Below are 13,430 nucleotides of genomic sequence, written 5' to 3'. Positions count from 1 at the left end.
TCAAAATCCATAAACTCTCACTATATGTTTAGTTTTACTGTCGGGTCACTCATTACTGGATCCGCGAGCTGCATGATACTGGTATAATAGATTGCCCGATCGGGCAACCAGCAGGTGAGGCTTCATGGCCCGAGCTAAATACTAGATGGCCCCGGGCCACCTCCCTGCAGCACATACTCTCCACAGCTTTATCAGGAAACCGTATTACTTCTCTCTATTATCAATGCTACTTTAGTTATAGCCTGATATATGATAGCTAACTTTACAATGTTGTGATGTGACGTTAGCTAACATTCTGTAGCTAACACCGGTCACTCACCAAGATAGCTGCCCAGTTCTCCACTGGTTCTCCTCACACCAAAGCTCAGTTTCTCTCCGATGGCCGTTATTTCTTCTAATCCTTGGCTGCTCCTGGTCTCTTGGACGCCTAGCAGGCTCATAATTATAAGGTTGTGGTCCGTCATATGTATTCGAATATTCATGTTCAACTTCTTCTGTGTCTTCTGTGTCGAAACTAGCATTGGGATCCATGTTTATTAATACGTTACAGAGGCCGCTCTCCCCCTTGTTTCCCCCATGTTACGTCACACGCGGGATGTCATGTGCCGAGGCTTTTTTATGCGGAAGTGAACATTTCTTACAAAAACGACGCCAGATGTCACTGTAGTGTATATTTCTGTATATTTTTTTGAAAATCTAGTGTATTCATCATTTTCCTACACATTTATTCACAGGTGTCTTTAACCTGGAAGTTGCTCTTTAACTTAACCATACTGTAAGTGTCATACAGGAAATCCTATTTTCACTGGAATTTTGTAAACCTGAGTGGGATCAGTGCGAACCGCAGACCGGCCTGATAATAGCAAATTCCACAGATTAAATTATTCTAGCTGTGACCTCACAATTGTTTCCGCTTGAAAACTTCTTGTTTATTATCTCTACGACCTAGATTGAAAACATAATAGGTACAATCTACACTTAAAAAAAGTCATCCGGATCGAAGTTCATTAAATGATGTGTTATTTAAGTGATGTGCTATAATTACGCTTGCAATTGAAAAGCAAAAATACTAAAACATTGCAAGTTGAAATAAAACATTCACATGTGTTACATTTTCAAAGCAACTACTCTTTAGTCTGTGATGATGGATAATAATATCTACCTGTTCTCTTTCACACCTCGCTCAGTATCTCAGGATGTGACTAATCATGGAAGCTCCAGTAACATCATTATGTTATTGGCAGTTTAGACAGGGACTCATGTAACAAGATGATTGGTCGGTCTCCTCACAGAGGCCAGAGATCCGGGACTACCCTGTTTTGCTAAAGAGGAAGAATACAATTAAAGGAACTTGTATAGAAAGCTCTTGGTCACAAAGCTGACTATATTTCCTTCCTTGGAAGGTGTGTGCGGTATGATGCTACAGTAGGTCACTGTTCAGTAATGTTCAGTTAATTACTCACTGACAAATTCAATGTCATTTGATCTAAATAAAAATCTAGGGAAAATGTCAGTCAATGTCAAGGATTGCACAGTGTTGGCACTTGAAATCAGTGAAGTCAGACCCAAATAAGGCCATCAAATGCCTTTTATTGACAGGAAAACAGACAATTGGAAGAAACTCTGAAGGAGATGACAAAACATGTATCTTCTTCTGGGGTTGTTAGTACGGCCGTAGTGAACTGGCAAGATATAAAAGCACTAATACACTTTTCACTTACTTGATTGTATTTTTTGCAATTTATTTTACACAACAAAGTTAATAAATGCATAGTGGCCAACAGAATGAATGTTCTAAATGGAGTTGCTGCTGATTATACGCATGCTTGTTTTGGTTTTGTGACCACTGTGTTTTTCTGGTTCACTCTCAAAGCTCTTATATACTTTGTTCTAGATCCAACAAGCAGTAGTAAAAAAACCTGCTGTAAAGAATCTGTTATTCTTCTCACAAATATCCAAAAGTGAATGTCGGAATGGGTAAAAGTGTGTCTGCTGGATTTGTAAATAGGCAACGGTTTGTTCCCCATTACGAATGTTTAAAGTGAGAATATGTTGTGTGTGTACAGTGAAGGATACAAATCAACCAACATTGCTTTCATTTCCTCTGCCACTTTCTAGGTCCCAGAAGAGGACATAGTGAGCGTAACAGACATGCTCCAGCACCAGAGGAAAGACCCAGCAGCCAGTTGATCTCTGACGTCCCGTCTGAGCTGGATGACCCTCGCCTCTCACTCCAGCGGCCAATGGTGGCACGGCAGCAGGAGGAGAGGCTAACCCTGTGCCTAGACTAGCACTGCATCGCCAGCAGTATTAACGACTACGAACTTGCCATGAACACCAGAAGCGCTTCTCGATGGTGTGCACACAGTTTGTCTCCTCCTGTCTTACCTATCTAAGGCGGGATGCACTGAATCCCAGGGGGCCCACAAGCTGACACCTGTACATCAAAATGCACAATCACCCCAAAACACAAACACACACACTCGCACATTCAAATTCACAAGCACAAAATCAGATGAATGACCCTTTCTCTCTAATGCAGATATCTCTTGGTTTAGGTTGATTTGGTTATAATATTATTTAGCTGTAAAGCAGAACGCCTTCACATACATTTCACCAGTGCTATAAATGCACAACTTAGTCTTCCGGGCCATGTGTCTAAATATCATCTTAAACATTTAAAGCCATTCGCAAGAATTGCAATTATCCTTTTTGTGGAACTGAAAGTGTGAAGTTTAACATGCTAGGCATTGTGAGAAAGTTAATCTTACAATAATTTTCAAGCAACAAAAGTGAGTCTTCAAACAGGACTCACTCGTTCTGGTCTGAGGCGAATGTGTAGGTAGTTCTTATATATTAAAACTACTACAAATGCTGTCAAGCAGGACAGAGGCTTGGTCAGTGTTTTTTTTTTTTTAAGAGGTCAGTGTTTCTTTACTTTAGTATTACCCTAGGTCAATAACACTATGTCTTATTCCTTTTTTGTTATTTGCACAATAAACTTTTTATTTAGCTCACTCACAGACATTTTCTTTGGTACAAGTTTTGTACAACTTTGAAGTAAACGTATTCTGTAAACATTTGTAATTTTTGTGCTGCTTCATTCAATAAAGAGTATTGAAAATATTTACTCTGTGTTGACTTCTTGTCAAGAGTCAGTTCAACTCATAGCACAACTTGTTCCAACAAATAATGACTACCTCACTGACAGAGTATCCTTTAACATCTGTCATTCATCATGACTCAACTTAATCAGGGAGGTTTGAGCGGCATTCAAATCAAAACACTTAAAACTTTTTAAACTTGTGTCCACTTGAAGTACAGAAATATTTACAATATTTCTGAAGGGGTATGAAACTATTCCACAATTTACAAGAAAATAACAATGACTTAGCAAAGTGTGAAACATGATTTTGCCAACCAAAGTATGTTTGATTATTTTTCATTCTTATATTAATCTCACCATGTTCTTTACCCCCTTTGCTCCATCACGACCCTAAGGGTTGGGAACAACAAACAAACAACTGTCATGAAATCATTTAAAAAAGGGGGTTTCTATATATGTGAGAAATTCTAGTAGACAGTGAAATGGTCTTAAATGTGATGAAAATATATTAAATATAACATTTTAAGCGTTTTAACTATTTATGGTTGTTAACCCTTTTTTGCCAGATATTATCTGAAGAGCTCATGATACATGTAATTAACACCTCTGCTTAATCTCAAGGACTAAGAAAAACCACACAGTCATCATTTCAAAAAAATGTCATAATGGAAAAATGACATTCTTGCCGTGTGTGTGCGTGTGTGAGTGTGGGTGGGTGTTGATGACTGAGCTCTTATACTGTGTATATATATAGGCCAGAAAAGTTGCTATTTTTACATGATTTGTTGTTTATCAAGTACCGCTGAACCTCAACAACATCACTGTCTGCAATGCATCTTAAATGCAATGGACTTCTCTGGCACTATGGTAAATATCTTAAAAATAATATATACTACTACAAGTTTAAAAATCTAAGTTGTTATATCATGTATTTAATAATGCAGTTTATTATTTAGCTGCTAAGGTTACTTCTCCAAAAAGTAGAGCCTATCATAATGCTGACAAATCAGAAGTAAAAGTTGCGTGAATGTGCAGGCCTAAATACCATCATATTTGCAGGTTAAATAGGCCTATACAATATCGAAGGAAATACTTCAAGTGATGTGAAAGGATTTCCATGTGTACTCAGAATACAGAAGAGGCAAGCAAGGCTAGTCACAAGGCTATGAGAGGCAATTTTGGAAAATGTTGCTGATTTTGATTTACATGTGATAGAGCTCTTTCCTTTGTTCCCCCTTGTTTCTAAACTTAAAAAAACAAGAGCGTATATTTGATTATTGTTTCTCACTTAATTTCAATCACTTGTTATTTGTCTTCTTCCTTTCTTAACTATTTTGGCCAAATACAAAGAGAAATGTGAAGCAGAAATCAGTTTACCCTATAATTTTTTAACATTTTATTATTATTTTTCAATAACCTGTATTCACATATTCTTTTATTAGCACTTGTCTTGATGCTCCTGGGACTTCAGTGGAGGCCAGGGATTTCTGCTCCGACTGGCACAGGCTGTGAATTAAACCGCACTAAGGATCTTACAGGCCTATTGAAACATGAAACAGATATACTACTGGAACAATATGTAAGTCCTTCCCTTTGATTTTGTCATGTTTTCATATTCTCCAGGCATGGTTTGTGATATAATATCCGTGTTAACTTGCAGACAAAGTGATCGTGCAGCAATTTTGGCTTAAATTTCAGCCTCCCAACGTGTTGATGTGATCTAATGGGGTTTTGTCATGCTATCGCTGATGTGTTTGACAGATGTGTTTGACATTGGTTTAACATGGATTTACTATTGCAACAGTGTTGTACTAACGCTTATGCAAAAATGTAGTAAAGGAGAAGTATGAAGTATTATAAAATGAAAATATTTGGCTAAAGTAAATGTACCTCAAATGTGTGCTTAAGTATAATACTTGAGGGAATGTACTTGCTTTCCACCACTGCATTAGTCCCTGTAATATTTGTATGCACAAATATAGTTTTAATCGAGTTATTGTAATGAGTGCAAACAGCCCAGTAATTCATTGCATTTCCTGTAACTGCTTCACAGGGAAAGCCACCCAGTGTTTCGCATGTTGAATATACAGTATTTTAGAGTTTTTGGTTTGAATTAGCAGTGACTTTAAGGTGAAGTCTGCAATTAGCGACGGGACACTTTTAATACGGCTCTGATATGGTGACAAGAGGTTGAAGTGTAAACCATTAGGCGGATATTAATGTGATAAAATGAAAAACAGAGATGCTTGATCCAACCACCTATACTGTGGCACCAATCATGTACCATAAATAATATAAAAAACATGAAATGCCTAGAAAAAAACCTTACTTTCAGATACCATTAACAGCTAACACTAGCATTGTAACGTTACTGTCTCATAGATGTTTGGATCTTTGTATTTATATGGTTGTTATCAATGTAAGCAAAAATGCAGTCACTAATTATGTCTGAAAGAATTGTAAAGAGATTGACATTTTGCAAAGAATTCAAATTGCTTAAACTTTTTTCATGTTCAATACCTTAATCCACTTGAAAAGTAACAATAATGACTTTCACCTATCATTTAATACAATGAATTTATTTTCATTACTTGTTTTTCTTTATAGTTAACATTTCATCATCACGATAAGAATACACCTTCTGATGATTGTGATCCCGACTCCAATATATCTGGAACCAGCGTTTCCGAGCGGATGCAGGACATTTACTCAAAGAATCTGCTTTTTCATTGGCACATTACCAAGCTAAACGAATATCGGCATTTGGATCACCGACTCAATGTCAAGGGAAAGCTCTCCCTCCTTTCAAATAAAATAAAGAATATTCTCAAAATCATGAACGCTTTGTCACCAACACCAGCCACTCCACAGTTGCCCAACACGCATGACTATCTAAAAAAAATATTTGGAAAGTGTGTCCTTGAAAACCTGAAGGCCTGGCTTACACAGGTGCCAAGGGTACTTGAAGAGGCAGTAGAGGAGTGTGACAAATAGACTGCATGAATTTACTCTTGAAATGAAAGGTCCACTATTATACTTTTTTAATATGTTGTTGTAATGGTCACACAAGCCAAAAAACATCATCACAAATTGGCCTGAATCTGATCAGACTTGTTTTTATATAGATGGATTAGGAAGAGAGAGAATGTTTTTTCCTGAAACTTTCCGAATCCCTTAACAGAGAAGGGACACATTTATCTATAAAACACATGAACAAGTTTATTTTGCATAAAAGGTGTCCTTTAAAAGAATCTGATAAAATGGTGATAACAAATCATCTTCTCTGGTATATTACGCCAAAAAACATGTTTAAATTGTCCTGAATATCTGCCTTGAAAACCCATTGAATGTGTGTTATGGTATTATGTGGAGACTATGCTACCCCTTGCTTTAAATAATGTTTTTTTCTGTCTGCTATTTATAGATTTTTCATTTTATTATGAATTTATGTGAAGTCGGGGTTATGGGCAGTTTGTTGTAGCTTAAAGGGGACATAACTAACTTTTTCAGGGCAAAAATATTCGAGCACCTGGAGTTCTTACCAACACAGAAACTGAGAAATTAGACAAAACTGTTTTGTATGTTTATTTGAAACGGGGATTATTCACATATTTATGAAATATGTATTTATTTTCTTACATGGGTCCATTGAAATGTGAACTTGTCTTTTATTTATTTATTGGTAATTTATTATTTGACATAACAAAAATGTTGGTTTCTTTGTGTTATTTATTTCAACAATATGCTTACCTGCAGCAAATGGTACATTATAGTTAGGTGGTAAAGTATCCGGCCGCTTGCAGTGAGGCTACGAGCTTTATTTATTATTGTTATTCATTTTCGTTAAACTAAAGTCATTTTTTTAATCAAACCATGTTTATTTTTCGTTGTTGTTATTGTTAATAAAGGCCACTTTGTTGCACCACCTCCTGTTAACTATAACCTCAGTCTTTGTTGCTCTATTTGTAAGTTATTTTGTGAAAACATCTGATGCCTTATTCATTGTACTCTGACTAAACCTAATAAAGCAATTTAGATTCTGTAATACTCTGTATAAGTGTCCTTTTTATTTTATTTGATAAAAGAGCTTAAGGTTTTCATAACTGCAACAACAAATCAACTTTTGGAGTTAATCTTTTATCAGCCATGCAATGTCCCTCAATGCAAAGGCACAATGTACTGAAAGGGTGTGAAAGGAGTGTGGTTAGCTCATATCTATGCACAGGAAGTATTGCATGAGAAGGATCAGAGATGGAATGAATCAATCATGACACAAATATATCATAATGAAAATATGTGATAACAGCTGACGTATATTTAAAAATGTGTCCGTCGGTGTTTACCCTGAAATGATGCCGAAATGACATGGTTGTTTATATTTAGTGTTTGGTTATGAGTACACATAATTAATTCTAAAAATCCACTTATGAGTGTGGAGGAGAAATGTATTTGATAAAACTTTCAAAAACATTTCTCAAACCAAGATCCTAATAATTATGTACTTACATTTGTACCAAGGAACAAACTGATCTTTCTCTTGAAGTTATTTGCAGAATGTTACTGGAAAGTTACTCAAGAGCTTTACATCATCTTCATCAGTGGTTTGCAGCATTTCCTTAAGTGGAAGTGACAAATAAGCGCCACGTAAGGTGATGACATGTCAAAGGAATTGATTGGACGCTTTACTTTTTCATCAAAGCATACGGCTCAGTTCGAGATAAGGGGGATTTTTTCTGTAGGACTGCTGTCACACGCATCTTTTTAGAGGTTCACAAATATATAAACACACCTGTCATTCTAAATTACCCAGGAATCAGTCCCTATCATTTTTGAGAACTTGAGCAAAGTCAGGATGAAATACAGAGCAGGTACAGTATGCCATGTTATTCACTTTACGCATTCAATAATACATGTGTGCCTTTTAAAGATTTAACATGTTGTTTTTGATTTGCAGGTTTGTGGTCTGTGGCATTCGTCTGGATGGGGGTTCTGATGCAAGGCTTGGATGCAGGACGTGCGCCAAAGAAGCATTCTGCTGTTTCATGCCAACCCAAAGAGCTGACGGCCCTCACCAACACCCTGGTAGTTGCGAGCTTGAAATTGTTTGTAAGTAAAATAAATACTTCATTGCAGACATTTTAACATTTTGATTATTTGTTAATGACGGCCAAATGGTTTAAAATGGTTAACCCTCCTGTTGTCTTTGGGTCAAATCTGACCGATTTACTACTTTCATCAATCATAACTTTTTTGTTTTACATTCGATTGCATTAAGGCTTTATGATATCCTTCACAGTAGACATTTGAACATATAAAATGTCATTGAATTTTTGATGATTTAGTCAACTTTGTAACATCCATGGTGTTCCCGGTCAAAAATGCCATAAAGAAAAGGAATTAGTAACCATCCGGATCAGACAAAACACACACACACACACACACGCACGCACGCACGCACGCACGCACGCACGCACGCACGCACGCACGCGCACGCGCACACACACACACACACACACACACACACACACACACATATACTCTAGATGTGTTCCCCCCCCTTATGTGCCCAATCCCCCCATGTGAATCACACCTGGCACACGCAATCCAGTGTCTATTCTTTGTATATTTAGTGCAGTTTTTCATGTATACCAGTAGTCTGATACAATGTTAACAGTTTGAAAGGGTGTTAAATTAAATGTGGTGATGATTAATGGTTTTTGTGTAAATGTGTAGCAGTTAAAACAGGACCGGTCAAATTTGAACGCAAACACCAAAGTAAGGGGGGGGAAACAAAGACAATAGGAGGATTGATGCTTAATCATTTATGGTCCATCTATCTATGTTTATAGATGTTTTACAAAACATTTGCTATGATCAACACATTATTTTACAATACCCAAATTAATGATAACTTACCATAAAAAGCAACATATGCATGATATATAGGCTATTTATCATTTCATACTGTGTGTCTCTGATAATGTGCAACAGTTTACAGTTGCACATCATTAAAAGAGGTTGTTTTAAAAGTGTTATTGCATAATCACTATTCACAAGTTAATGCAGAGCAATGTAAGCAAATTGTAGTCACTTTCTGTGTTACAAACTTCATATGTCAAAGAGATGCATTATTCTAGAAAAACATATCTACATGCTACACATTTTTGGTTTGCTTTAACGATAAAAGTAGTAAATAAGCTATTGAAGTTGAATTGAAATTTGTTGGAATACAGTATAAATATAGTAGCTTGAATCTCAAAATTGTAATTTACAGTATACATTACTTTTATTTACTGACATTGTTGAATAAGCTCACCGGTGGGTGGGATTTTTGTGTTGCATATTTTACTGACTTGTAAGACTAATAACCAGAGGTATAAAGTAACTAAGTACAGTTCTTAAGAACATTTTGAGAGTATTTCCAATGTATGCTACTTTGTACTTATACTTCAGTACAATTATTTTGTACCTTTAGTTATTATTCAGATTAATGATGTGAAATATAAACACTTAAATAAGACTTTAGTTCCACCTGGAGTAAATTCACAAGCTACCCTGTAGTATACAAAGTCATTCAAACTAGCTGCACCTTTACCAGCTTTGAGAACACTTTAATGATCAATACTTATTATCAAAACATTTTATATATATTATTTTGAAATGGGCCAATCTGCATAGTGAATAATTAATTGTGGTACTTTAATTATATTTTGAATAGAATAGAATATAATCGTTTAATGTCATTATACATGCACGATGAGATAATAAATGCTTCTCCCTTTCAAGGGTGCCATCAAAACAAAAAAAACATCACAACATAAGACAACAAATACATGCATCATACATACTTAGGAATAAGGAATAAAGGAATAAAGTGCAGTAATTTTTTCCAGGAGTATAAAATAAAATCTGTAATGTAATAAATAATAATAGTAGGTATGTATTTATAATAATAATAGTAATTAAAGCTGCAAGCAGCGTTGAGCGGGTCTTCGACGCTGCGCAGGCTGTTGTCCGCACGTCAACGTGTGTGTCTAGGTGTCTCGAGGACTCGGCCGATGGCAAACGTGGGAGGTTTCAGACCGATCGGACAATATCTTTGAGTTACAGCAGTAACACAAACATTGTGTTTGATGGCGAGTGATCTGTCGCCATGGCAACGGAATTTGATGACGCCCCATAATACGCCTAGATGTGTTGAGGGCTGCATCGTTATAGAACCTGTGAAGGTCTGGGCCGTTTGGAGCATGTTAACTGGAGGCGACCATTTTGTTACGATAGCAACGACATTTGACGAAATCTCAAAACTAACACATATCTGTCTCGAGGGCTTGACGGCTAGCACACATGTGACATTTGAACAATTTTTTACCATTTACACAGGAGTTATAGCAATATCGTGCTTAACGGCGAGGGATGCTTTGCCATGGCAACAGCTTTTGAGGAAAACTCACGATTGTCATATTGAGGGCCGGACCATTAACTGTCATCTGAACTCTGGTGCAGTTTGGACCATTTTCCATTGACTTAAGACAACATTGGGTTTTATGGCGAGGGATGCGTTGCCATGGAAACGGCATATCGTGACATCCCATAATTGGCGTAGAGCTGTTGTTGGCCGGACCATTAGCCATCATATGAAGTCTGGTGCCGTTTGGACGATTTTCCATTGAATTACGACAACACCAGGTTTTTTGGCGAGGGATCTGTTGCCATGGCTACGGCATATGATGACATCCCCTAATTGACATAGAGCTGTTGAGGGCTGGACCATCAATGATAGTCTGAAGTCTGGTGCTGTTTGGACAATTTTCCATTGAATTACAACAACATCGTATTTTTTGGCGAGGGATGCGTTGCCATGGAAAGGGAATATGATGACATCCCATAATTTGCGTAGAGTTGTTGAGGGCCGGACCATTAGCCATCATCTGAAATCTGGTGCCGTTTGGACGTTTTTTTCCATTGAGTTATGACAACACCGTGTTTCATGGCGAGGGATCTGTCGCCGTGGAAACGGCATATGATGACATCCCATAATTGGCGTAGAGCTGTTGAGGGCCGGACCATTAATGATAGTCTGAAGTCTGGTGCTGTTTGGACGATTTTCCATTGAATTACAACAACATCGTATTTTTTGGCGAAGGATGTGTTGTCATGGAAACGGCATACTGTGAGATCTCAGATTTCACGTAGAGCTGTTGAGGGCCGGACCGGTGATATAAAAGTGAAGATTGGGGGACGATGGGACTGTGTCCATTGGAGTTACAGCGACACCGTGTTTAATGGCGAAGGATCCGTTGCCATGGTAACGCCAAATTAAGTAACATCAGATTTGACCTAGAGCTGTCCAGGGCCGCAGTGTTAACCACCACGTGAAGTTTGGGGGTGTTCTGAGAATGTCAGTTGGTGTTATGACATCATCGTGTTCCACGGCGAGGGATCGCCTAGCATCGAGCGAACGCGAACTTTCGCGCCAAATCACGGCTACACCGTACGAAAGAAAAAAATTCCGTGATACCTTTAAATTGTCCATTTCTCGAGAAGCTACCTGACGAATTTCGAGTCATATGGATATATCGCGTTTTTCGAATGCCAAATTCAAAATGGCTGACTTCCTGTACGTTATTTTATACCCCTCCAAGAGGCTTTTTTTTCCGTCTCCGCACCCTAGATATGCGTAGCGAGTTTCGTTGGTTTACGTGAAAGTTAAAGTAGGGGGAGTTTAAATAAAAAATTGAAGTGGGCGTGGCCTACGTAATTTTTTACGCAAAGTTCCGGAACCAATTACACATCGCAATTTTCACCACTTCTGACGCGCGTGCAAAATTTGGCGAGTTTTCACATATGTTGTGGTGGTCAAAAGTGCGCGCAAAGTGTTCAAATAATAATCATAATAAATAATCGGTCCGATATCAATGATGTGCTAGTTTAATTTTTCGCTGTAGTCTACTGTCAAGATTTAGGCCACTTTTAATGAGCTTTTGCCCCCCGTTTTCCCTGTTTTTTGTGGGTTTTGCATGGTTAATGGTTGCTTTGCGAGCGACTAAATTGATCGTAACAATATCAATTATGCGGTTTGCTCGAAGTTGCTCGCGCAGCCTATAAGCCGCCATGATTTCCGAACCTTTTCTGTGCTTTTGCCAGTCATTTTCCCTGTTTTGGGTGTGTTATGCAGGTTTATCGGTCGCTGCACTTCATATTTGACTGCAAATCCCGAAGTGCTACAAGCAGTGAGCATTAACAGTATAAAAGCATTACACAACACGGTAAAATTAATAAAAAGCAATAAAAACAAACAATACAAATAAAATAAAATGGGGGTAATAAATAAATAAGAGGTCTAGGGAAAGGCTCTACTGAAAAGATGGGTTTTGAGGCCTTTTTTAAAGGCCTCCACGGTCTGTGGAGCTCTCATGTGGTCGGGGAGAGCATTCCACAGACTGGGGGCAGCCGAGCAGAAGGCCCGGTCCCCCATAGTACGGAGCTTAGTCCTGGGGGGTTTGAGGAAGTTGGAGTTGCTGGAGCGGGTGGTCCGCAAGGAGGTATGGGGGGTGAGGAGTTCCTTGAGGTAGGGAGGGGCAGTTCCATGGACACACTGGTGGGTGAGGACGGAGACCTTGAATTCGATCCTCAGTTCCACGGGGAGCCAGTGTAGTGCTTTAATTCTGTCTTTAGGACGATGTTTTGAGTTTGGACGGAGCAGATACAGGTTTGTTTAGCCTGATCTGATCGAATGGAGATCTCTCCATTCAGAGAACACGCATTTTAAAAGTGTGGGGGGGGGGTGCTAGTGAAATTAATTCAGAAGGAAAAAAAAAAGTTTGAGAAACCGTGCGCTAGTGGATTGTCAAAGAAAAAATGTCTATGGGTTTTTAATTTTCAATTTTTATTTTGTAATCATCTTCGGACCCCGCTTTGGGAACCCCTGTTCTAGGACCTGGAACTGAAGGAGAAACTCTGAAAGAACAACACCCATTGGCTACAAATAAATATATGATAGGTGACCAAACTGTCAGTCCAAACGTGCGCTCTCATTCAGTGGCAACGGCCAGCATTCGATCAAGGATGTAGAATACCTTGCCCCACCCCCCCCCCGTAGCCCACCCCCCCACACTTTTTAAAATGGTAGGCCGGAATACCAATGCGTGTTCGCTTCTCTGAATGGAGACGCCATCTCCATTCTTCATCAGATCAGTAGTCTAAACAAACTCTGTATTCTGCTCCGTCCAAACTCAAAACATCGCTCCTTAAAGCACAGAAATTAAAGCACTACACTGGGGCTCCCGCTGGAACTTGAGCGATCGAATTCAAGGTCTCCGTC

General features: G+C 38.3%; 2 protein-coding genes across 2 annotated transcripts in view; both read left to right on the top strand.

The window, feature by feature from the left end:
* Positions 1-2,291, top strand: part of LOC104949828 (bifunctional apoptosis regulator-like) — a 17,109-nt gene extending 14,818 nt beyond the window's left edge. Inside the window, exon 7 of the mRNA XM_010776245.1 lies at positions 2,119-2,291. Within this exon, the coding sequence (XP_010774547.1) occupies positions 2,119-2,291 (173 nt within the window). The remainder of the gene's footprint in view (positions 1-2,118) is intronic.
* Positions 2,292-7,782: 5,491 nt separating this feature from the next.
* LOC104949816 (uncharacterized) overlaps positions 7,783-13,430 on the top strand; it is a 7,395-nt gene continuing 1,747 nt past the window's right edge. Inside the window, exons 1-2 of the mRNA XM_010776230.1 lie at positions 7,783-7,974; positions 8,061-8,212. Of these exons, the coding sequence (XP_010774532.1) occupies positions 7,959-7,974; positions 8,061-8,212 (168 nt within the window). The 5' untranslated portion in view covers positions 7,783-7,958. The remainder of the gene's footprint in view (positions 7,975-8,060; positions 8,213-13,430) is intronic.

This window comes from Notothenia coriiceps, unplaced genomic scaffold, assembly GCF_000735185.1.
Source record: "Notothenia coriiceps isolate Sejong01 unplaced genomic scaffold, NC01 NC01_scaffold00016822, whole genome shotgun sequence".
Classification (NCBI taxonomy): Eukaryota; Metazoa; Chordata; class Actinopteri; order Perciformes; family Nototheniidae; genus Notothenia; species Notothenia coriiceps.
This window is presented reverse-complemented; position numbering and strand designations above follow the sequence as displayed.